A 25,115-nucleotide genomic window follows, 5' to 3' on the forward strand; every position below is an offset into this window, starting at 1 on the left:
CCTATCGTCGTCTGACAGAGTTGGAACCGGAGTTCCACAAAAAAAGGACTCCATACCTTCACTTCCTCCCTTGGATTTGTAAAGAGATTTATAAAAATCATAGAATACATGTCCTATCTCCCTACTCTCAGTACAAATATCTCCTGCAGGGGCCCTGATTGCTACAATATTAGAAGAGGAAGAGTTGGCCTGTATCAGCATGGACAACACTCGTCCAACTTTCTCCCCTTCCCCAAATTGGGTTTGTCTCTGAAATATTTGATGATTCTGTGCTTTCCTCATAGTCACCATTCTATAAACCTCTTGCTTGTCCAGCCACTCTTTTTGGGTGTTTAGAGACGGGGCATCGATATATCGTTGTTCGGCCACCATCGCTTCACTCCTTAAATCCTCCTCCCATGCCCTGGACTCTTTGCGCACTCTGGCCACACTCTGAATCAACAAGCCCCTTAAGTAGGCCTTCAGCGAGTCCCAGACCACTCCAGACTTTGCCGAGCCTGAGTTTATTTGCACGTATTCCTTCAGGCTATTAAGAAGTACCTGTGGTTCGCCCAGCAACTCAAGCCAGCATGGGTTAATTTTCCATTCTCTTGGAGAAATTCTCACGTTTGTCCTAATGACTAAGTCCAAAGGTGAGTGGTCCGAGACCCCCCTTGGCCCGTACTCTACCTTCTCAACCAAATCCATTACCAACTCATTGCCCAGGGCCAAATCGATTCTCGACAGGGTAGAATAGGATCTAGAAAAACAAGAGTACTGTCGGATATCAGGATGGCGAGTGCGCCAGATGTCCAATAGTCCTGTCTCATCTAGGAATTGGGTCAATCGGCTCACTTGTTCTAGCTTTGGTTCGTGTGTCAGAGGGAATCTGTCATAGGCTCTATCTAGAACTTCGTTGTAGTCGCCTACCGCAATCAGGGGGACATCGTTTTTATCAAGCATAAATTCGACCAGCCTCTGAAGGATGTCAAATTTAAAGGGGGGGGGGATATAAATGTTAGCTAGTACAAATGGCCTGTTCCCAATAGAGCAGGCCAAAAATATGTACCGACCTTGATCGTCGATCCAGCTTTTCTCACAGGTAAATGGCACATCTTTTCCCACCATTATGCTCACCCCCCTCGAATAAGAGGAGTGAACTGAATGATAGCGAAATGGAAATTTCCGTGAGCCCAACTGGGCCATTGTATCTTTAGTAAGATGTGTCTCCTGTAGGCAAAGTATCCCCGGCCCCCTCCCGTCCATTGACGCTAATACCAAGGCTTTCTTAATGGGGTCCCCCAGTCCACGTACGTTCCATGATCTAACCCTCAATGCCATAGCCTGTAGAGAAGCGAGCAATTATAGAGAGTAGCAAAAGTAGCAAAAGTAGAGATAGTAGATAGAGAGCCACCCCTTCCGGTCTCCCCCTCCCCTCTCTCTCTCCCGCCCTTCCAGACAGCCATACAGGCTACAACTCCTCCTCTTTCCTATATTTATTAAGATAACTCCCTTTCTCAAAACACCCTCCCAGCTTCCTCCCCCCCAGCCCCCCCTCCCTCTCCCCCAAACCCCCCTCCCTCTCCCCTCCCCCCCCTGCCCACCTGGGCTCCCCCATGGGGCTACACCTGTGGCCTCTCCTCTCCCATCTTCCCACAACCATACTCTCATTCTTACACTCATACGTCTCTTGCCCTCTATTGAGGTGCAAAGATCTCCACCCTCCCCCCCCATCAATTAAATCAAAATCAAATTATGGCTTAGTATAACACCTCGAATCAAGTATAACTTTTAAGAATGCAGAAAAACAAACCTAAATAGAACTTAAATAGAGTATAAAAGTGACAATTGATACATAGTGCCCCCCCCCCCCCAAGCCGAGAAGAGAAAAAAAAAAAAAAAGAAAAAAAAAGGAGGGGAGGGAAAAACCCCCCTTCGTTAATAAATACTAAGTGCAGTTCATCTTATAATGCAAATTTTCTTGTGCTGATTTTCCTTGTAAAAAAAACCTAAGACAAAAAGTGAAGGACAGTAAGTCCAAATACACGTGCATCTAATAAGTAAAAAGTAATTAAAATCAATGTAAACTACCCCCCTCAAAAAAAAAAGGCGGGGGGGGGAAGAAGAAGAGGGGCAAAAAGAAGACCCCATATTAAGTAATAAGTGCAATTCATCGTGTAGTGAAATTTATCTGATGCTAAATTTTTTTTGTGAAAAATGATCTAAAATAGGGGAAAGAAAAAAAAAAAAAAAAAAAAAAATAATAAAAAAAAAAAAAAAAAAAAAAAAATTTTTTTTTTAATCTAAAAAAAAAAAAAAAAAAAAAAAAAAAAAAGGATTAAAAAAAGGGGGTATCTATATGGACTTTCTGTGCTCCTAACAAGGGAAAAAATTGTTAAAGTCAATATAGAGTCTCCCCTCCCGAAGGGAGGGAAGGGCGGCTCTCCCTCAAAAAAAAAAAAAAAAAAAAAAAAAAAAAAAAAAAGGGGGGGGGGGAGAGAGGAGGATAAACAGCTATGTAAGTGACTATAGATCCTTGGAATTTGCTTCCAGCCACTTTATCCCCTCTGCCGGGGAGTTAAAGAAAAAGGTCCTGCCCAGGGCTGTAACCCGTAGGCGGGCTGGGTACTGTAAGGCATATACCACCTTGTGCTGTTGTAAGGTGCGCTTTATTGGTATAAATTCGGCCCTGCGCTTTTGTAGGTCAGGAGAAAAATCGGGGTAAAATGAAATTCTAGCTCCCTTATACATGATATCTCCCATTCCCCTAGCTCTTTGGAGGAGAGTGACTTTATCACCATAGTAAAAAAACTTGAAAAGTAATGGTCTAGGCCGCTCTCCTTCCTGCGGGGGTTTAAAGGGCACACGGTGCGCCCTCTCAATAGAGAAAAAAGACGAGAAAGTAGCAGGGCCAAAAATCTCCTTAAGCCAGCCGTCCATGAAGGCTACAGTATTGGGCCCCTCGCTCCGTTCTGGTAGACCGATCACCCGGACATTATTCCTTCGGAGCCTATTCTCAATTTCATCCATTTTTGCTGCTTGTTGTTTCGTTTTCTCCTGTAGGCCTCTGAGTTCATTTTCAAATGGATATAAAGTGTCTTCAACTGTACTCACTCGTTCTTCAAGGGTAGTAACCCTTTCAACAGTTTTACGCATGTCTTGATGTATTGAGACAAGCTCTTCTCTCAGAGTTTTTAGCTGGTTATCAAAGCCCACCATAAACTCTTTACAGTCATTGACTGCCCGCAGCACGTCTTTCAATGTTGGCTCTTCTGCTAGCCCCGGGGCTGGTGGGGTAGTAGTGTCCAATACTCCTTGTCCAGCTGGTGCAGACACAGTCGCATGAACCTCCCCCCCAGACCCTTTAATAGTATTCATAGTGTTCGGGCCTTTGATTGCATTTGAATTTATGGGGTTGGACGGTTTAGAGACTGCTGCCCCCAAACTTTTCCTAGCCCCTGATGGTGCTGCAGAGCTCTTGGACTGTGTTGCTGGGGGTGATGGTGATGGGCCTCTTTTAGTAGGTGATTGAGGAATAGCCTGAGAAGGATGAAAAAAGCGCTCCAGCTTAGCTGCTGCAGCCTGGCTACCTTTATCCTTCCCCTTAGCGGACCGTGTGGTCGGGGCACCCTCTGTATGTTGCTGATCCTCAACCCCACGTTTACTAGTCATAGTAAACATATTGGGGAAGAGGAAAGAGGAGAAAATATAAAATGGAGTGACCCCCAAAAAAAAAAAAAAAAAAAAAAAAAAGGGGGGGGGGGGTGACAAGATTTCTAAGAGCCTCTATTGGCCAGCAGTTGTAGTCCTTAATAAACACAGTCTTTTATTACCACAAGGATTAAAAGCCGATCTGTCAATCCCCCTCTTTAAAGTTAATTTACACAACACACTGTAAAAATATGCAATTTTGTTATGTGCGTTTTTTTTTTTTTCCGCCCTGTACCACCCAAAAAGGAGGGGGGGGGGGGGCAATCTCCAAACTTGCAATCCTCCTTAGCTTTGGCTATTAGGCTATTCAAGCTTTTTTTGAAGGGGAAAAAATCCACATCCCCCTTCTTGCAGAAAACAGAGAGTTAATGGGAGGGATGCACCAAAAATCAGCAAAAGTTCTAGTACATGAAACACCAGTAAACACCAGTAGACCCTGGGAGCCACAAGGAAGCCTCAAGTTTTTATCCCTGCATGCCGCAACAGCAACTGTTGTCTTACCAGTACCCCCGCATGTGGTGTGACAGTCCTCTGTAGGCTCCGGTGGCGACTCTGGCGTCGACAGCCGTTCTCCTCCGTTCTCCTCCGGTCCAGCTCCCCGGCTTCTGGTCTGTACAATGAGGAGACTCGCTCGTTCTACAGGGACCCGTAGTCTCGCGAGATCTCGGAAGTCAGGTGGTGTCGGGCAGCTCTGCCTACCTGACACTCCTCCGTGTAGTATAGTGAACCGGCTCCGTCCAGGCAAGAACACGCAGCCAGGGAACACAGCTGCAAACACACTCCGGCTACTCCAGGCTCCAACCGGGCATCAGAAACTAAGGTGAGATATGGCCTTAAAGCTGCGGCTTTCAGGGATAGGGATCCGTTTTTAACGATAGGGCATCGGCATGGTTTTCACAGAGGGGAGGGGGAGAGTGGAAGTCCATACACGCTCACATCTCTCCTCACACTCTCACTCTAGCTCTCACTCCCTCCTGCATCCGGCCACGCCCCCTCTTTTATGTGTATGATTTAATTAATCTCAATGTATAACCTAAGGCTAGTCGCTTCACTGGTTAAATGTAAGGGTTTACAACCACTTTAACCTCTACATTGCTAGTGTGAACCGGCCCTTAAAGGGTCACTAAAGGAAAAAAATATTTTGGCTGAATCTACTGTTTACAGGGTATAGAGACATAGGGCCAGATCCACGTACATCGGCGCATATTTGCGTCGGGCGTAGCGTATCTCTGATACACTACGCCACCGTAACTTAATTTTTTTTTCAAATCCCCAAAGAATGCGTGCCGTAAGTTACGGCGGCGTAGTGTAAATTTGGCGGCGTAAGGGCGCGCAATTGAAATGGATGTGATGGGGGCGTGTTTTATGTAAATACGTCGTATGACGTTTTTTTGGAACGGCGCATGCGCCGTCCGTGGGGGTATCTCAGTGTGCATGCTCGAAAATAAACCGGAACAAGCCAATGTTTACGACGATGACGTCATTCTACGCAAATCCCTATTCGCGAACGACTTACGCAAACGACGTAAAAAATTAAAAATTCGACGCGGGAACGACGGCCATACTTAACATAAGATACGCCTCATATAGCAGGGGTAACTATATGCCGGAAAAAGGCAAACGCAAACGACGTAAAAAAATGCGCCGGCCAGACGTACGTTCGTGGATCGCCGTATATAGCTAATTTGCATACTCAACGCGGAATTCGACGGAAACGCCACCTAGGAAAAATGCACCTACGATCCGACAGCGTACTAAGACGTACGCCTGTCGGATCGATCCCAGATGCAGTCGTATCTTGTTTTGTAGATGCAAAACAAAGATACGAAGCGGGAACTTTGAAATTACGCGGCGTATCAATAGATACGCTGGCGTAATTCGTTCGTGGATCTGGTCCATAATAGTTTACTGATTCCTTTTAAAAACGATTAAAAATAGATAAAAATCAATCATATAATGTACTTGTAGTTTTTTAGTTTAGTTTTTGCATTTAGTTTCATTTTAGTATGTTATGCTGTATCTGTGCTGGACAGTGCCATAGAGCAGTATTGGTTTGAAAACGAAACTAAAATCTCCCAGTACTGTGGTGATCAGGAAACGGACTACCAGGAAGTGTCCAAAACAGAGGAGAATTACAGCAACATCAGAGCAAAAAGGAACAATGAGGACATGAAACCAGGACTGCAGTAAGGTAAAGGAAGCTATTTAGCTAAAAAAAAATTACTTTAGTGACCCTTTAGAGCGGCAGTAAACCACATAAAAAAAATTAGGGACTAGACAGTTTAAGTCAAAATGTGGGATGAGATATGATAGACTTACTTGAAAATGAAGCCCTCCAACAGTGTGCTGTCACTACTGATGGCGCTTCTATCTTCACCCTGGTTTTCCTTTTGGGTTTGCGGGCTTCGGCGATATGAATAGCCGAGTCGGCAATGATGTCACTAAGGAGTCACTGTTTACAGCACGGCTCTGAAGGAACGGCACGGGTATGCCATTCCTTCAGAGCGCATGCATTGGTGATGTCACCGGCTGCATCTAAAGTAAAGAGAGAACACACCACTATATACTTATGTGTTCCCATTCACACAGCATGCCTCAAAATATATTTTAAGAACATTTTTCTTACTTTTTAGATTTTTCTCAGGAGGAGGTGTTGTGGCTGACTGCAAGGATTTTTGAACAATGTTAAATTGAGTCTGTCCTAAGTCTGTCCTAATTAACCACTTTCCGCCCACGCTATAACTGAAAGACGGCTACAGAGGGGGCTTAAATTGCATCCTCCCGTTCTCGCGCTTCCTGCACCCCTCCCTGGGGCGCCAGTCAGCACCCTTTGTAATGGATGAGTCTGTGAGATTCGACCAAGCAGGCCCTTTACCACGTGATCAGCTGTCAGCCAATGACAGCTGATCACGGAAATAAACAAATGGCGGTTATTGTTTTTTTTTTCTTCACACTGTCAGCGCAAAGGACAAAGAAGCCTGTTGTTAGAGGGACATCAGTCCCGATCATGCTGCAAATCGGTGCCCACCAGTGAGAAAACAGAAAGCTGACATTAAGATAATTTCAGAACTGCTCATGTTGCATTTATTGAGTTTTACATAACAGCATTAATTGATGTTATGTATGTCTTCTTAAAGTTTAGCTTTAATAGTTCTGTACACTATGTTCATTTTCTGTGCATTGCCTTCTGTGATTATGTGACTATTTCCTGCTGAGGCAGCTCTAAAACATTAGATTTAATCCTTCCTGTGCACCTTGCCTAGCAAGATGCAGGTCTACAATGAGTGACTCAGATGTAAAAGGCACTTGACAATAAAGTATACTTCACTTCTAGCAGCAAGACGAAAATATGTGTAAGTGCTCTGAGTAGCAGTTACTTGGTGCAAGTAAGTACAAGTACCTGGCAACTCCTGATGGATTAAAGTACCGTATATACTCGAGTACAAGCCGACCCGAATATAAGACGAGGCACCTAATTTTACCACAAAAAAATGGGAAAATGTATTGACTCGAGTATAAGCCTAGGGTGTCCATCTGCATGCCTCACTGTGTCCATGTCCATGCCTCACTGTGTCCATGACTAGACTGATGTTTAACATGGGAGACTATGGAAGGGGTTGCCCGGCTTTGAAAACTCGGTTTTCCCCCCCGGCCGTAGGTCCCCCGGACAACAACGTTTGCACACTTGTAGAGGAAGAGTGGGGCTACATGTGTGTTTGGGGTCCAGAGTACCTACGGCCGGCCGGTACCGGGTCCCCAAAGCCTGGGAGATCAGGTGCAAAAAGGTAACTCGAGTATAAGCCGAGGGGGGCATTTTCAGCACAAAAAAATTTGCTGAAAAACTCGGCTTATACTCGAGTATATACTATAATTTAACCTTTTCGGGTCTTAAATGAATCCCATAGGGCTTGCTAGGAACTGACTAATTATAATATTTTTTTTTTTTTTTTATCATATCTGAAATGGAATTAATTTAGAATAAAAGCGGTGTAAAGCTTTACATTTTTTGAAAGTTGAAAGCATCAAGATCCTCATTAAGCCTATGGTCTTCTCCCATCACAATTCTCTGTTTCTACTGCCCCTTTCCCTCTGCTTTGTCATTTTAGTCCTGATTAAACTTTAACAGCCATGGGTATGGAATGAAATGCAGTACAGTAAAACCTTGGTTTGAGAGCGTTTTGCAAGACGAGCAACATTTTTTAACAAACTGAGACTTGATATACAAGCAATGTCTTGATATAAGAGCATTGTCATGTCACAACTGACTATAAAAGAGATGAGATGCGCCTCTAATGGGCCGTACACACGACCGAACATGTCTGCTGAAACTGGTCCGCGGACCAGTTTCAGCAGACATGTTCGGTCGTGTGTAGGCCCGAGCGGACAGGATTCCAGCATACATTTGCCCGACGGACCTTTTTCCAGCGGGCAAATATTTCTGGACTTGTTTTAAAACAGCCCGCTGAAATCCTGCCCGCTCGGACATGTTCGGTCATCTGTACAGACCTACCGTACATGTCCGAGCGCCCGCCATCCCTCGCATGCGTCGAATGACTTTGACGCATGCGTGGAAGCATTGACACGCGGACACGCCCCGCATATTGTTTACGCGCGGATTTCTGTATGATGGTGAGTACAGCCACCATACAGAAATCCCCGGGCAGACATGTACGGTGAAAACGGTCCGGCGGACCGGTTTCATCGTACATGTATGCTCGTCTGTACGCAGCCTTAGTGTAGCAATATGATTACATTTAATGAAGGTTTAACATTTAGCAACTCGCATGGTTGATTATTAAAACCAGGCACATCTAAGTATGCAGGCTTCCGGGGTAATTTGGTCCATTTGTGCGTGGACACTGTTTGCTCCATTTGTGCGTGGACACTGTTTGCTCCATTTGTGCGTGGACACTGTTTGGTCCATGTGTGCGTGGACACTGTTTGGTCCATTTGTGCGTGGACACTGTTTGCTCCATTTGTGTGTGGATACTCTTTGCTCCGTTTGGGTGTGGACACTGTTTGCTCCATTTGTGTGTGGACACTGGTTCAGTTAGTATATGTGAAATTTTCTTAGTGTACAATTTGACCAAAAAAGGCGCAGAGTAAAAGACCAACTAGGAGGATGTAGTTTGAGGAGAGCAGAGACAAAAATGGCCAATCCTTTAAAGACAAATGAAAACTAAACATAAATGTAAGACTTCCCTCTTAAAGGAGAAGTCCAGCCTGAGCTTTTTAGGCTGGGCTTCTCCTTGGGGTCACAGGAGTGCAATTTGTTTTTGCACTCCTGTGACCCGTTTTCAGCGGAGAGCAGTCTGAAGTCCACTTTCCACTGACATCAGTCAGGGCAGCGCGTCATTACGACTTCCAAGTCGGGATACGCCAGCTGCCCTGATTGATGGCAGTCTCAGCGAGACAGCCTCTCCCCGCCCCTCCACTGCTCAGCGCTCCACTGAGCGCTGAGAAGTAGAGCAGAAGCCATGCTGACTGACAGCCAGTATGGCTCTGCTCGGGAAGGAGTGAGAACCGAGCCATCGGCGTGTTCGGTGGCTCGGTTCTCAGTGCAGAGACGCCGGGGGACAGCGGCAGCATCAGCCTGATGCTCCATCCATGAGGAATGTATGAATAGCAAAAAAAAAACATACTTCGCTTTTTTAAATATGCATTAACATGTAGAGACTTTAGTAAAGATAAGACTTGTTTAGAGAACATTCCTCCTCTAGAAAGGAATTGTTGCATACATACCGGCTAAAGAGAAATAGACAATGTAAAGTAGTGCATCCAATTTGAGAGACTGTGCCAAATCCTATGAAGTAGGCCTTTGACAGCTGTGTTTCTTTCACTTAATAAACCCGATTTTCTCTTAAAGGCCTAGCCATAGCAATTACAGATGTTGTTAAGACCAGGCAGATGTGTGTTAAAGCGGATGTGCCACCCCAAAAATATATTAAAAGCCAGCAGCTACAAATACTGCAGCTGCTGACTTTTAATATAAGGACACTTACCTGTCCTGGAGTCCAGCGGTGATCGCAGCAGATGACGAGCCGATCGCTCGTCACCCTGCTGCTCCCCCCTCCATCCACGGTGAGGGAACCAGGAAGTGAAGCGCTCCGGCTTCACTGCCCGGTTCCCTACGGCGCATGCGCGAGTCGCGCTGCGCCCGCCGATTGGCTCCCGCTGTGTGCTGGGAGCCGAGTGTTCCCAGCATACAACGGGGGACGGACGGAAGGTAAGGAAAAAACCCGTCCTTTGCCCGTATCGTAGGGCCGGAAGTGGGTGCAGATACCTGTCTGTAGACAGGTATCTGCACCCCCCTCCCCCCTGAAAGGTGTCAAATGTGACACCGGAGGGGGGGAGGGTGCCGATCAGCGGGACTCCACTTTAGAGTGGAGATCCGCTTTAAGAAGTAAAATGATGCTGAGTGTTTGGACTGCACTGTCACTTAATTATTTGACTTTGCTGGCAGTTAACTTCTCCATTAATTACATGTTTAATGGAACTTTTAGAATTTTTTAGCTGACACACATTTAGTGTGAATTCCGTGTTCATTGGGCACTAAAGCGTAACATAGCGACAGTTATTCTGCAGATCCAGAGAAAGTACCTAATAACAAGAGAACTGTTTTGGGTTTTCTTGTGCAGATTGTTTCCCAGAGGCCAAATCACTTTACTTTTTGTCTTTTTGTTACAGGGCCATTTTGGAGCTTTTCCATTTAACTGAAGAAATCCTAGAAATGGGAAATAAATTGTTAACAGTACTTTATCAGCCGTGCGCTCGTTTCAAAACCTGTGCAGTTTTGTGGCCAGAATGATAAATAACTGTTAAAGTATAACTCCTTTAACTATTTCTAGAGGTACACTTGTTAAAGTGGATTTAAGCCTTAAAGCGGGGGTTCACCCTATAAACCCCCCCCCCAAAAAAAAAAAATGTTTTGTTCTACCATAAAATCAGGCATTGTAGCGCGAGCTACAGTATGCCTGTCCCGATTTTTTTATCCCCGTACTCACCGTTTACTCCTACATCGAAGATACCGACTCCCCTCGGGGAATGGGCGTGCCTATGGAGACAGAGGATGATTGACGGCCGGCTCTTGCGCGTCACGCTTCTACGGAAATAGCCGAAATAGGCTTGGCTCTTCACGGCGCCTGCGCATAGCCTGTGCGCAGGCGCCGTGAAGAGCCGAGACCTACTCCGGCTGTCTTCATGGAGAGTGACGTGCCAGGGCCGGCCGTCAATCATCCTCCCTCTCCATAGGCACGCCCATTTCCCGCGGGAGCCGAAATCTATATGTACGATTACACGGTGAGTCCAGGGTTAAAAAAATCGGGACAGGCATACTGTAGCTCGCGCTACAATGCCTGTCTCGATGGTAAAATCATGTCACTGAGGGTGAACCACCGCTTTAAGTGCATTACTTTTTTTTTTTTTCAACATTGCGCCATTAGGAACTGCTGCCTGCTACCTTTTATAGCGCTAGCATTTCCTGCTGAGGTGTGCCCTGGGTGGCAGACGGGTCTCCCCAACACCTTTTTTGTTTTGTAGGTTGTGCCTATGTTATGTAGTCAGACAATTTCCTGTGTCGTGTGAACAGGAAGCTCTTCAAGTTGGGGTTATGTCACTCGTAGAACTGACAAAATACCCTTGGCAAACAAGTCCATTAAACATGGTTTTATAATCAGGAGTAATAAAATGAAATCCTGAAAATATCAATTAAAAATCTCCCCTACGTGGAAGGAGTTTAAATCATATTTCTGGAGTTTTCTTTCTGGGTGATACAACCAGGTGACTTAATTTGGAAGTTGAAAGTTGACCCAGCAAGGTGTCGATTCATGCCCCCTGGCAAGGGGAGTATGGGAACAAAAGAGACCAACTGGTGTGATAAAGATTGTAATGCGTGATTACCACATCTGCCGACAAGCTTTAAAGAGAACACCAGCTGCCAAGATGATTACAGAAGATCAAGGGGCTAGCTATCACTGAAGATGACTCGGGTCACATAGCGATGATCCATGGACGGTTACTACCCCTAGAGGCCAATACAGCAGGATGGACAGAGATATAAAAGGACTGCCTCTTGGCAATATCCCATTGGACAGGAGGCTAGTGGGGTGTGGTGTATGAGGGGGTCTGAGCGCAGTTTAAAAGTGCACACAAAAGGGAAATCTTAAGCCCTATACACACGATCGGTCCGTCCGATGAGAATGGTCTGATGGACCGTTTTCATTGGATAACCGATGAAGCTGACTGATGGTCAGTCGTGCCTACACACCATCAGTTAACCCCTTAACGCCCGCCGCACGACTATATACATCCACAAAATGGCACGGACAGGCAGATGGGCGTATATATACGTCCCTGCCTTCTAGCGGGTGGGGGGGTCCGATCGGGACCCCCCCCCCCGCTGCGTGCGGCGGGCGGATTCCCTCGGGGAGCGATCCGGGACGATGGCGCGGCTATTCATTTATAGCCGCTCCGTCGCGATCGCTCCCCGAGGCTGAAGAACGGGGAGAGCCGTGTGTAAACACGGCTTCCCCGTGCTTCACTGTGGCGGCGTATCGATCGAGTGATCCTTTTTATAAGGGAGACTCGATCGATGACGTCAGTCCTACAGCCCCACCCCCCTACTGTTGTAAACACACACTAGGTGAACCCTAACTCCTACAGCGCCCCCTGTGGTTAACTCCCAAACTGCAACTGTCATTTTCACAATAAAGAATGCAATTTAAATGCATTTTTTGCTGTGAAAATGACAATGGTCCCAAAAATGTGTCAAAATTGTCCGAAGTGTCCGCCATAATGTCGCAGTCATGAAAAAAATCGCTGATCGCCGCCAATAGTAGTAAAAAAAAAAAATTAATAAAAATGCAATAAAACTATCCCCTATTTTGTAAACGATAAACGCTTATTGCGATTTTTTTTACCAAAAATAGGTAGAAGAATACATATCGGCCTAAACTAAGGGAAAAAAAAATGTTATATATGTTTTTGGGGGATATTTATTATAGCAAAAAGTAAAAAATATTGCATTTTTTTCAAAATTGTCGCTCTATTTTTGTTTATAGCACAAAAAATAAAAACCGCAGAGGTGATCAAATACCACCAAAAGAAAGCTCTATTTGTGGGGAAAAAAGGACGCCAATTTTGTTTGGGAGCCACGTCGCACGACCGCGCAATTGTCTGTTAAAGCGACGCAGTGCCGAATCGCAAAACCTGGCCTGGGCATTTAGCTGCAAAATGGTCCGGGGCTTAAGTGGTTAAAAAAACGATCGTGTCATATAGCGGTGACGTAAAACACAGCGAGGTGCTGAAAAAAACAAAGTTCAATGCTTCCAAGCATGCGTCGACTTGATTCTGAGCATGCGTGGATTTTTAACCGATGATTTGTGCCTACTAACCGGGAAAAAAACGGTTGTGTGTATGCTTTTCCGAGGGGGAAAAAAACGTGCATGCTCAGAATCAAGTATGAGATGGGAGCGCTCGTTCTGGTAAAAGAAGAAGAAGAACAGGGTGAAAGTGATTCTGTGGCCAAGTATGTCTCCTGATCTGAACCCAATCAAACATCTATCGGAAATTCTGAAGACAAGTTGAACATCACTCTCCATCCAGCATCCAAACCAAGAGGTCGTTCTTGAAGAATGGAAAAAGATAGATGTTGCAATATGTCACCAACTCGTTCATTCAATGCCTAGAAGGCTTGGTGCTGTCCTTACAAATCATAGAGGTCATACAAAATACTAGATGGGGTAGTTTTTGTTGTGGGACGTATTTGTTTGTGCATCAACTAATTTGAGTAAAACTGAAGATTTTGTAATCTAAGTTGAGGTGATTGTAGCCGTATTAGTGCAACTGTGACAGAGTACTGTCCATGATACTTTTTTTATTTGCACTAACATAATTATTATAATTATATATTATTATATATAAATATTATAATTATATTTTAGTGCAAATAAAAAAAACTATCACGGACAGTACTCAATTTTCTCTGTTATTCAAGTTATATCATTAACTTTGCTTTCATGCAATGAGCTAAACAAATGTTCTATAAAACTCAATTTTGTAAAAATTTGGGAAATTGTTCTTGTGTTCATTGAGATATTGATTAAATCTTACTTTTTCAAAAGAGGTGTACTCATTTATGCTAAGCACTGTATAATAGGTGTATCTACAGCATTTAATCAGATCTGAATGTCTCTTTTAGTAATGGTCACTAGATGGAAGGCAGGAAATTGTTTTTAAAAAGTGTGCTACATAGAATACTGCAGCTTTCTAAAATTCAGTAGGACAAGCAGAGATAAGTCTATGCAGTCGACTCCTTTATAATGCTGCCTTGACAGCTCTATAAAATATAGTGTTTTCCTTTATGAACCTAGAGATGAAACCGAACCTCTCTGATAATTACATGTCAACTGTGAGATATTCAAAGAATCCAAAGTATCTGCAGCTTTTCAATATTCTAATAAGGTTTATTATACTTTTTTTAAAATAGAGATTATATTAGTTTGTAGTTGGCTGTTCAGGTCCCTTCAGAAGGCTTGTGATTAGTGTGAACATGTCGTGGCTTTACAAGGACTCAAAGCCCAAGGCCTTCAGAATATAATTTTTAAACCACACTTTGGCACAGGTCCCCTCCCTAGGTTACCCTTCCTAATATTTACAGTAAATAAAGATGGAGACCTCAGATCAGAAGACTCAATGGTAACAGCTAGCAGATTGCCAGTGTATCTGCTGCAAGTGTAACTACACTGCATCTGAGCACCACAAACCAAAAATACTGTTTTAATTGAGTTTAAATATTCAAAGCAAACTCCCCCATCCATCCATGCCTCCGTGCTTTATTTTGCTGGGAAATCACTTTGCAAAACCCCCCTCTAGCATTTCTGAATGTGGCCATGTTGATTAAGGGTAGATTATTAAGGTAATTTACTTACTGGAATTCGTGTGCCCCTAGCTCAGGCATGCAAGGTCCATAAATTGTGGTGTGCTTACATCGTCCAGATACTGCCTTACAATGTTTTGCAATAGTATTGCGTCGTCAGAGGTGTAGCGGGCAAATGTAAGCACGTCCTAATATAAAAAGTACCTGGAAGTGGCCCACTGAAAATAACCAGTCTGCTCTCAGACCAGAAGTAGCAGACCAGAAGTGGTCCATCTAGTGGACATAATGTATACAACAACCATATAACCCATATAGGTACAGTTTCAATTCATAAAAAGTACCGTAAATAACATTCTATAAGAAAAAGAGTATGAACAGGAAAAAATACATATAACTATGTTCGGTAAATTATCAGCAGAAAATATATCCTATGTTGCAAGAGTTATTCAACCATTGTTAATAACGCAATTGACATCCCACTCTATATTAATTCCAAATTGCAAATAACTTTTAAGGTCATATATCCAGCGGGTCTCTATTCTGGAGATTTTCTGACAGATATTGCTACCCCTCCAATGTGGAGAAAATCTGTCAATTCCCCAAATCAGTGTCCCGTTTGGGTTCTTTGCATGAAAAAGTGCCTTAATGCTTAGAAACTCTTGCCCAGATTCACGTAGGGCGGCGTAAATGTAAGCAGGCGTAGCGTAGCGTATTTACGCTACGCCGCCACAACTTAGAGAGGCAAGTGCAGTATTCACAAAGCACTTGCGTCTAAAGTTACGGTGGCGTAGCGTAAATGTGCCGGCATAAGCGCGCCTAAATCAAATGAGGAAGAGGTGGGCGTGTTTTATGCAAACTAATCATGACCCCACGTAAATGACGTTTCGAAATTACGTTGAATTTTCAAATTAAATTACGCCCACTCAATGCTTAGTCGACGTGAACGTAACCTACGCACAGCCCCATTCACGGACGACTTACGCAAACGACGTAAAATACGACGCTGTTCGTACGTTTCCGACGTCCATACCTAACATGACTTACCCTTGCTTTATGAGGGGTAACTTTACGCCGGCGTATGTCTTACGTAAACAACGTATCTTGATACGCCTGGCGCACATACGTTCGTGAATCGGCGTATCTAGCTAATTAGCATATTCAACGCGGAACTATACGGAAGCGCCACCTAGCGGGCAGCGTTAATATGCACCCTGAGATACGACGGCGTAGGAGACTTACGCCGCTCGTATCTAGGCAACTGTGAGGCGTCGAGTTGCGACGGCCTGCACTCAGAGTTACGACGGCGTATCTGGAGATACGCCGTCGTAACTCCTTTGTGAATCCGGGCCCTTATGTTTAAGGAAACCACACCATATATTGCATAAATGTTCATTGACTCTAATTTGCATAGTTCTGATTGTCCGGCCCACATTTTGCAGGCCACATGGGCACTGTAAGAGATAGACAATATTTTTTGAAGAGCAGGTAATGAATGATTTGATGTCATATGTTCTGAAGGTTACCACAGAGCTAAAATTGCATACCCTTCTCTCTTAAAGCATTAATGTTGAACCATAGGCGTGCGCAGCCTATTACATTAGGGTGTGCACCCCAAAGCTCAAACATATATACACGCGCACACACACATGCACGCTTTTATAAATAAATTTGTACATGTGCACAGGTTTTTTTGTTCAGTTTGCTGGTTGGAGGGAGGGCTGAGAGAGAGAGAGTTGTAGGAGGGAGGGCTGAGAGAGAGAGGTGTAAGAGAGAGGGCTGAGAGAGAGAGAGAGAGTTGTAGGAGGGAGGGCTGAGAGAGAGAGGTGTAGGAGGGAGGGCTGAGAGAGAGGTGTAGGAGGGAGGGCTGAGAGAGAGAGAGGCGGGAGGGCTGGGAGAGAGAGGTGTAGGAGGGAGGGCTGAAAGAGAGAGAGGTGTAGGAGGGAGGGCTGAAAGAGAGAGAGGTGTAGGAGGGAGGGCTGAGAGAGAGTGGTGTAGGTGGGAGGGCTGAGAGATAGAGGTGTAGGAGGGAGGGCTGAAAGAGAGGGAGGGGCTGAGAGAGAGGGGGGGTTGAAAGAGAGGGGGGTTGAGAGAGGGAGGGCTAAGAATGGAGGGAGGGCTAAGAGAGGGGGGCTGAAAGAGACTGGTGGGCTGAGAGACAAGGGAGGGGGCTTATAGAGAGGGGGGTTGAGAGAATAGGGTGGGCTCATAGAGACAGGTTGGCTGAGAGAGGGGGGGCTGACAGAATAGGGAGGGCTGAGAGAGGGGGGATGGCTGAGAGACAGGGGGGGTGAAAGAGAAAGGAGGGGAGCTTAGAGAAAGGGGGGATGGCTGAGAGTATAGGGATGGCTAAGAGGGGGGGATGGCTGAGAGAGAAGGGAGCGGTCTGATTGAAAGGGGAGGGCTGAGAGGAGGGGAGGACTGAGAGGGGAGGGGCTAAGAGGGAGGGGACTTAGAGAGAGGGGGCTGAGAAAGAAGGGAGGGGGGCTTAGAGAGAGGGGGCTGAGAGAGCAGGGAGGGGGGCTTAGAGAGAGGGAAGGGCTAAGAGAGAAGGGAGGGGGCTAAGAGAGAGGGAAGGGCTAAGAGAGAAGGGAGGGGGGGCTTAGAGAGAGGGGGTCTGAGAGAGCAGGGAGGGGGGCTTGAAGAGAGCGGGCTGAGGGAGAAGTGAGGTGGGCTTGGAGAGAAGGGAGGGGGCTGAGAGAGAAGCGAGGGAGGCTTAGAGAGAAGAGAGGGGGCTTGGAGAGAGGGGGGCTGAGAGAGAAGGGAGGGTGTCTGAGAGATGGGGGAGGGGGCTTGGAGAGAAGAGAGGGTGGCTGAGAGAGAAGGGAGGGGGGCTTAGAGAGAAGGGAGGGTGGCTGAGAGAGGGGGAGGGAGGCTTGAAGAGAAGGGAGGGGGGCTGAGAGAGAAGAGAGGGGGCTGAGAGAGAAGAGAGGGGGGGGCTTAGAGAGAAGAGAGGGTGGCTTAGAGAGAAGGGAGGGTGGCTGAGAGAGGGGGGCTTGAAGAGAAGGGAGGGGGCTGAGAGAGAAGGGAGGGGGGCTGAGAGAGAAGAGAGGGGGGCTGAGAGAGAAGAGAGGGGGGCTTAGAGAGCAGGGAGGGGGGCTTGGAGAGAGCAGGGCTGAGGGCGAAGTGAGGTGGGCTTGGAGAGAAGGGAGGGGGGCTTAGAGAGAAGGGAGGGTGGCTAAGAGAGGGGGGAGGGGGGGCTTGAAGAGAAGGGAGGGGGCTGAGAGAGAAGGGAGGGGGGCTTAGAGAGAAGAGAGGGTGGCTGAGGGAGGGGGGAGGGGGGGCTTGAAGAGAAGGGAGGGGGCTGAGAGAGAAGGGAGGGGGACTTAGAGAGAAGAGAGGGGGGCTTAGAGAGAAGAGAGGGGGGCTTAGAGAGAAGGGAGGGTGGCTGAGAGATGGGGGAGGGGGCTTGGAGAGAAGAGAGGGTGGCTGAGAGAGAAGGGAGGGGGGCTTAGAGAGAAGGGAGGGTGGCTGAGAGAGGGGGAGGGAGGCTTGAAGAGAAGGGAGGGGGGTTGAGAGAGAAGGGAGGGGGGCTGAGAGAGAAGAGAGGGGGGCTTAGAGAGAAGAGAGGGTGGCTGAGGGAGGGGGGCTGAGAGAGAAGGGAGGGGGGCTGAGAGAGAAGAGAGGGGGGCTGAGAGAGAAGAGAGGGGGCTGAGAGAGAAGGGAGGGTGGCTGAGAGAGGGGGGAGGGGGGCTTGAAGAGAAGGGAGGGGGCATTAGGGTGTGCCCAGGCACACCCCGTGCGCACGCCTATGTGTTGAACACAGCACATTTCCTTTTTTTTTTTTTTTATGAACTTTTTTAGAATTGTCAACAACATTAGGGGCCACATATAGCCGTAAAGGTTGTACTCCTCGGTATACAACCTGAGATTACTCTCCTAGTATAGGGCCCAACAGGTTATCATTTTTAATGACCTTCCAATGAGGGGCAATTATCATCTCTGACCTCCATGTCGTTTTTTTAACTGATGGTGTGTAGGCACGACTGACCATCAGTCAGCTTCATCGCTTAACTGATGGAAAAATCCATCAGACCGTTCTCATCAGATTGACCGATCGTGTGTACAGGGCATAAGGCTGCATTCACACCTGAGCGTCATTATTTTTTGGGCATTTGTATGCAGGTTTGTTCACAGCGTTTTTAAAGCATTTTTGAGCTTTGGTGTTCTTTTATTAGCCTGTAGAGAAAGATATAATTTCTTTAATCATTTGTTGCTATGCTTTTCAGCTTTTTCATCTGCTTTATTTATTATTATTTATTGTTTTACTTTTTTAAGGGGTTATGGTTAGGGGTTACTTTATTGTATTTATTTTGTTGGGTTAGGGGTCAATATTAGGGCTAGGGTTTTGGATTAAGGGTTAATATGGTTAGGATTAGGGGTTAATATTAAGGTTAAGGGTCGATATTAGGGCTAGGGGTTAGGATTAGGGATTACTCTTATGCCGCGTACACACGATCGGTCCATCCGATGAGAACGGTCTGATGGACCGTTTTCATCGGTTAACCGATGAAGCTGACTGATCAGTCGTGCCTACACACCATCTGTTAAAAAAACGATAGTGTCAGAACGCGGTGACGTAAAACACAACGACGTGCTGAAAAAAATGAAGTTCAATGCTTCCAAGCATGCGTCGACTTGATTCTGAGCATGCATGGATTTTTAACCGATGGTCGTGCCTACTAACGATCATTTTTTTCCTATCGGTTAGGTATCCATCGGTTAAATTTAAAACAAGATTGCTTTTTTTTTAACCTATGGATAAATAACCGATGGGGCCTACACACGATCGGTTTGGTCCGATGAAAACGGTCCATCAGACCGTTCTCATCGGTTTGACCGATCGTGTGTACGCGGCATTAGATTTAGGGGATAATAGGATTAGGATTAGGGGTTAATATTATGATTAGGGTCAATATTGGGGGTTAGGGGTTAATATTAGAGTTGGTGGTCAATATTAGGGTTAAAGGTTTAGACTAGGGACTAATATTAGGGTTAGGATTAGAAGTTAATTAGTGTTAGGGGTGTACAGTTAGGGGTTAATATAAAGGTTAGGGTTCAATATTAGGGTTAGTGGTTAGGGGTCAAGTTTAGGGTTAATATCAGGGTTAGCAGTGAATATTAGGGTTATGGGTTGGGGTTAATATTAAGGTTAGGGGTTAAAATTAGGATCAGGGGTTAATATTTGGGTTAGTAGTTTTTTTTTTTATTTATGTATTTTATTTAAAAAATAATTCTTGCATTTGGGCAGGACAACGCAGAAAAATGTGCTAAAAAGCTCAAAATTGTCCATATCAAGAGTTTCCATGCATTTCCATGGAACAAAAAAAGCTTACAAAATGCATCAATCTGCCCGATTCTAGCTATAAAAAAAAGCTCCAGAACTTTTTTGAGCTTTAGGCGACTTGGAGTGGAGCTGTGAACCATCTTGATAGCGAATAATTGATTTTTATTCTCCTCCATTGTCTTGGAGCTTCGAGCTTCAAACTACAAAATGCTGAGGTGTGAATGGGGACGTGTACACCAGCAATTAATTGGAGTTGCCGGTAAATGAGTGATTTAGTTCTTTTAAATGGATCATAGAATGGGATGGAGTAGATGTCTTGAAACCTGCAGATAACAATAACATGCTGGTTCCTTGTGTATAATTCATTTTGTATCCCGTTAACATTTACTTTGCTTGAAAACTTATAGTTTACCAAGAGGTAGTTGGCCAAGTTTGATTTGAAAATGAAGATGAAAGCTAGAATCACAGATTTTTTTAAATTAATCTTGTTTGTTTCAGAGAGAGGGACTTGCTCCATATCCCACAGATTTAAAACGAAACTAACCCCATTGATATAACTATTTTCCAAAACATTGAAGCTGGGTTTGCATGTCAGGAGACTGTGACCGGCTCTCAGTAGAGCGAATCGCTGTGGAGTGAATTGCACTGGAGTCCTGTGCATCTTCTGGTACATTTCAGGTTCGAATTCAGCCAAAAATTCGGACTGAAATCGGACCTGAAACGGTGAACAGGGACACATCGGTCCCCTGCTGTGAGTGCTCCACACAACAGTGTGAACTCAGCCTTATACTCAAGGCATGCCATGAATGATAACTGCTATAATCCTATCTGTTCTCAAACGGTCAAGCCGTCAAATGGCTGGTGTCATAGTGATCACATGCAGCACCTTGGTGATTTGTAGATCAAAAAGGTGTATCCTGTAAAGGATAGGAGGGTTTAGTTCTGCTTTAAGTTAAAAAAATCCTCAAATGATCAATGTAAAGTTAGTAGTGGCTCTTAGGCCCTGTACACACGGCCGGGAATCCTGTCAGGAAAAAAACTTTGGTTTTCCTGACGGGATTCCTGGCAAGCTTGCCGTGCATACAGACGGCCATTCAAAAGAACCGCCGTTCTTTTGAATTGCAAGAACGCGGTGACGTCATCTACTACGATGAGCCGGCGCTCGTCACATTCGATGCCGGCGCTGCCATCTTGCTACACCCCACACTAAACTTGTATGCTACTGCGCATGCGTCAAACTCTTATCGAGCATGCGCGGGTTTACCTGGGACAGGTAAGCATACAGACGACCGGTTTTCTCGGCAGGAAACACTCTGCCGGGAAACCCGACGAGAAAATAGAGATAAGGGAAAAATGCTCTCCTGGCAGTTTTTTCCTGCCGGGAAAACCGGTTGTGTGTACGAAGCTTTAGAATGGCTGCTGATTATAATGCAAGATCTTCTTCAAAGGACTATTGCGTGTTTGCAAAACAAAATCAAATGAGATGCCCCCAGCTTCTGATACTGTAGGAGAAGTGCAGGAATACGTCCAAAAGACGAAGCTAGGTGGGAGGAGTCTGACTCAGGATGTTGTGGTGACCATCTTGACGCAGACTCCCTCCACCAATGTTCACCTTGTAGATGCTGCTCAGAGTGTCCTCAGTCTGCTTTGTTGCTGGTTTATGCTGGGTTAGCAAATATGAAGTTATTCTTAATGTTTGGGTGAGAGTAGAATAATGAGGGGACTATACTGTAAAATGTATATGTGTTCTGTTTTTATTGAGCTGAATCATGCTAAATGTGTGTTTCACTTCTTTGTGCAGGGTCGGAAAAATCAGCAAGACGTAGGTGGAGATGGTGAATTAAAGAAGTTTGATGGTGCTGGATATGACAAAGATCTGGTTGAAGCTTTGGAGAGGGACATCATTTCCAGGAATCCCAATATTCACTGGTATGTGTATAGTCTGTGGTGCTGTCCAGCATAGTTTCGTACGCCTTGCAGATGAAAAGAACAATACTGCTTCATTGTGATGATGGTGATATCAGGGTCTGCTGTGCTCAAAGCAATTAGTGCTAAGCCCAACAAGTTACATTTTGACTGATCAGAACACCATTCAGTATGTGTTGCATCTTTCAAATGCATTTCTTTATCATCCCATGAGAGACACAGGAATTCACATACTGTACATGGTGGTTATACTGCTGCCTATACCAAATAGAAAAATTGTAAAGCAGCCTCCATATAACCCCTTCCTCTACTCAGCACGCCTCCGTTTTTTGTTGCCATAGAACTTTGGACACCTTTTCCACAGCTCTGCTGACTAATTATTTTTTTCTTAGCCTTTTTTTTTTTATTTTTTTTATTTTCCCTCTGGAATTCAATCACAATTCCTCATTGCATGCTGCTTGAGTTGGTCCCTTAGTAGTAACTATCTGGATCAGTGTTTCCCAAACACTAGCTTGGGACACTATACCCCACTAGAGTGGATATGCAGGCCTAGTCTGGAATGTAACCTTTGGGCACTGGTCTCTGCATTGTGGCACTTTCCATAGCAGAGTGTACTGTATTAGTCGTTGAGTGCTTTCCAGGTCAAGAGCCCTGGCACAGCCCCAAGATTCACAATGAGTAAGGCCTGTTAGGTTGAAGCACTGGGAGGTGACTCTTTGTTTATACCACTAGGTGCCTTTTCAAATTTCATGCCACCACTGTTTTACTGCAATGAGAGCTAGGCTGAAGCACAGAGTGCTACAGCATCTGGTGGGTGGAGCAATGTGTTCTCCTTCCTGCTGTTCAGCCTAGAGGAAGCACCATCCTGCTGCTACTTCTGCTCTTAAAGCACCAGGTGGATCTCCAGTTTCAGTTGTCTATAGTGACCTGGTCACCTCTGGCCAGCTTTCACCTTCATTAGCACAGGCTGCATTGGGTGTATGAGTACTAGAGGCCTTGCCTTACATGTGGACCTAGATGCATTATTGCTGCGCGTAAGCAATATGACTTTGTTAAGACACAGAAGGGACATTCCTTCTGCCACGGGTGACCTGTAACCTAGGCCCATTCTCTTCTTGTGGTTCTGGGGGAAATTGGACCTGGGATCCTCAGGAAAAAAAAAACACCTGTAATCTAGAACCTGGGACCCACTATTGTTGTTGGGTCATCAATACCTGAGTCTTCATCAGCTCCGTTAGATGAGACAGTGGGGTTGATTTACTAAAACTGGGGAGTGCGAAATCTGGTGCAGCTGTACATGGTAGTCAATACAAAATAAAAAAAATTAATCAGCGCAACCATTATTAGGTAGATATTATACAGGAATGCAGGCTGGACAATCAAGGTAACTTTCACAATACCTATAAAAAACATGAACGCAAAAAAAGTACAGCGCAAACCAAGTTCATATGCAATTCAACATTCAAATTTTAAAACTGTAAAAAAGTATAAGACGGTCCATTAAACAATCCGGTGAAAAAAGTGTTAAAAACCACCACCACCGAGCAGAAAGTTGGCCACGCATCTCAATGATGTGACCCCTGCGCTAGCAGGATGGTCAAATTAGGTATTCCCTCATGGGGATACATCCATAAGCCGAGATTTTGGCATTAATCCTGCACACTGTTTAGGGCTCCGTCAGATGCACTCTGACGGGAAAAAAAAGCAACAGAATAGTGAACTCTGTTTCACAAGATTTAATAATTCAAAGCTCAAATGAATACACTCACATTTATGGGCACTATCCACAGTGCATGTAATAGCCAAACAATCTGAACTGTTTGCAAGGAGATTGCCGCGGATGATGCCGGCATCAATAAAAGGTTCCACTCTCTGTATGTGTTACCACCTGGGCGGGACTTCGTCAGCAGGGTTGGAACCAAGACGTCGCCCCACATGTAAAATAGAAACTCCAGAGCCACTGAGTTATGGCGGCATGTTCTACTTGGCTAAAAAGGAAACCCTTCCTATAAATAGTGACTCCACACATATTACTATGGCAGTGCATGTGGTTTAAAAACACAGGACAAATTAAAGTAACAATGTAAGACAAAAACCTTCTCACACAGTGCTAATTTGGAACAATAATATGCAAAATATTAAAACACAGGTAAGCCTAGTAACCTGGAGAACACCCACGGCTATCTCTCACATATACAGAATAGTATATAAAAACTAAAAAAATACATGTTCAAAAAATACAAGACAAGGTAAAATATAAATAAACTCATCTATCAGAAATTAAGCAATTGAGATCGAATTCCACATTTAAGCCTGTAGGGGCCGAGGCTCTAGTCTCATATATCCAATATGATTCCCCACAGATAAGCTGCCTAATGTAATTTCCCCCTCTCCAGTGATTATTAACTCTTTAAATGCCCCAAAATTGTAGGCTACTCAAATCCCTATTGTGATGGATCCCAAAATGTTTGGAAACCTTATGGAATTCATCACCCCTTTTGATATTGTTTACATGTTCTCTAAGCCTTATATGGAGAGGTCTGGAAGTTGTCCTCATGTACTCAAGGCCGCACCCATATTCCAACATATATATTACTCCTTTAGTATTACAGAGACGACCCCGCCAGCCCTCTGTTTAAATTTCCTTGCTGTCCCAGTCACGTGAGTTAAAAAGGGCCACGCCCAAAACGCGTTCTCATGATGACAGCTCGGCACACTTCCAGCTCCCATCCGATTGGACTTCAGGCCAAGCAACTTTCCCGGATACATATCCAGTGTGCCGCTAATTAGCACCGGCCGCACACCACCCAGGTGACAGCAGCGTCTGCCTCTGTCTTTCCACCACAATTCATCCTCATACCATCAAGACCTGCACCCGGGTGGAGTTCTTCTTCTTTCTTTCACCGCTGCACTGGACCGCTATTCCAGGGCTAAGTAAGCTATTGCAGTGGAGATGTCTGTGATATATGAGTGCATCTAGCAATTACTGGTTTACGTAAGAGCTACATGGGATGTCACACTTTGTTCACTCTTGAGATGTGAACAATGACTGTACGTTTTTACGCTTAATACATTTTCTTATGTTTACATATAAACAGTGCTTGACATTGCACATTTTTGGTTGTATATTTGTTTGTTTTTTTGGCATCATCCCTGGTGTATATTTCCTACAAGCTGCTGGGGCGTTTTAGGCACATAAGACTTGATTTACATCTTGTTGGTCCCCCATTTAGCAGCTGAACTTTAAATTCATGTGACTAAACAGTTTTGGGGGATGAGGTTGGCTTCACTGCATAAAAGGAGTGGATTAGTCCTATCAGGTTGATAAACAGTTAAAAT

The 25,115-nt window shown here is 45.0% G+C and overlaps 1 protein-coding gene across 1 annotated transcript in view; it reads left to right on the top strand.

The window, feature by feature from the left end:
- KATNAL1 (katanin catalytic subunit A1 like 1) overlaps nucleotides 1-25,115 on the top strand; it is a 178,216-nt gene that overhangs the window by 78,720 nt on the left and 74,381 nt on the right. The window contains exon 5 of the mRNA XM_040340465.1: nucleotides 21,652-21,779. Within this exon, the coding sequence (XP_040196399.1) occupies nucleotides 21,652-21,779 (128 nt within the window). The remainder of the gene's footprint in view (nucleotides 1-21,651; nucleotides 21,780-25,115) is intronic.

Source organism: Rana temporaria, chromosome 2, assembly GCF_905171775.1.
Source record: "Rana temporaria chromosome 2, aRanTem1.1, whole genome shotgun sequence".
NCBI classification, from domain to species: Eukaryota; Metazoa; Chordata; class Amphibia; order Anura; family Ranidae; genus Rana; species Rana temporaria.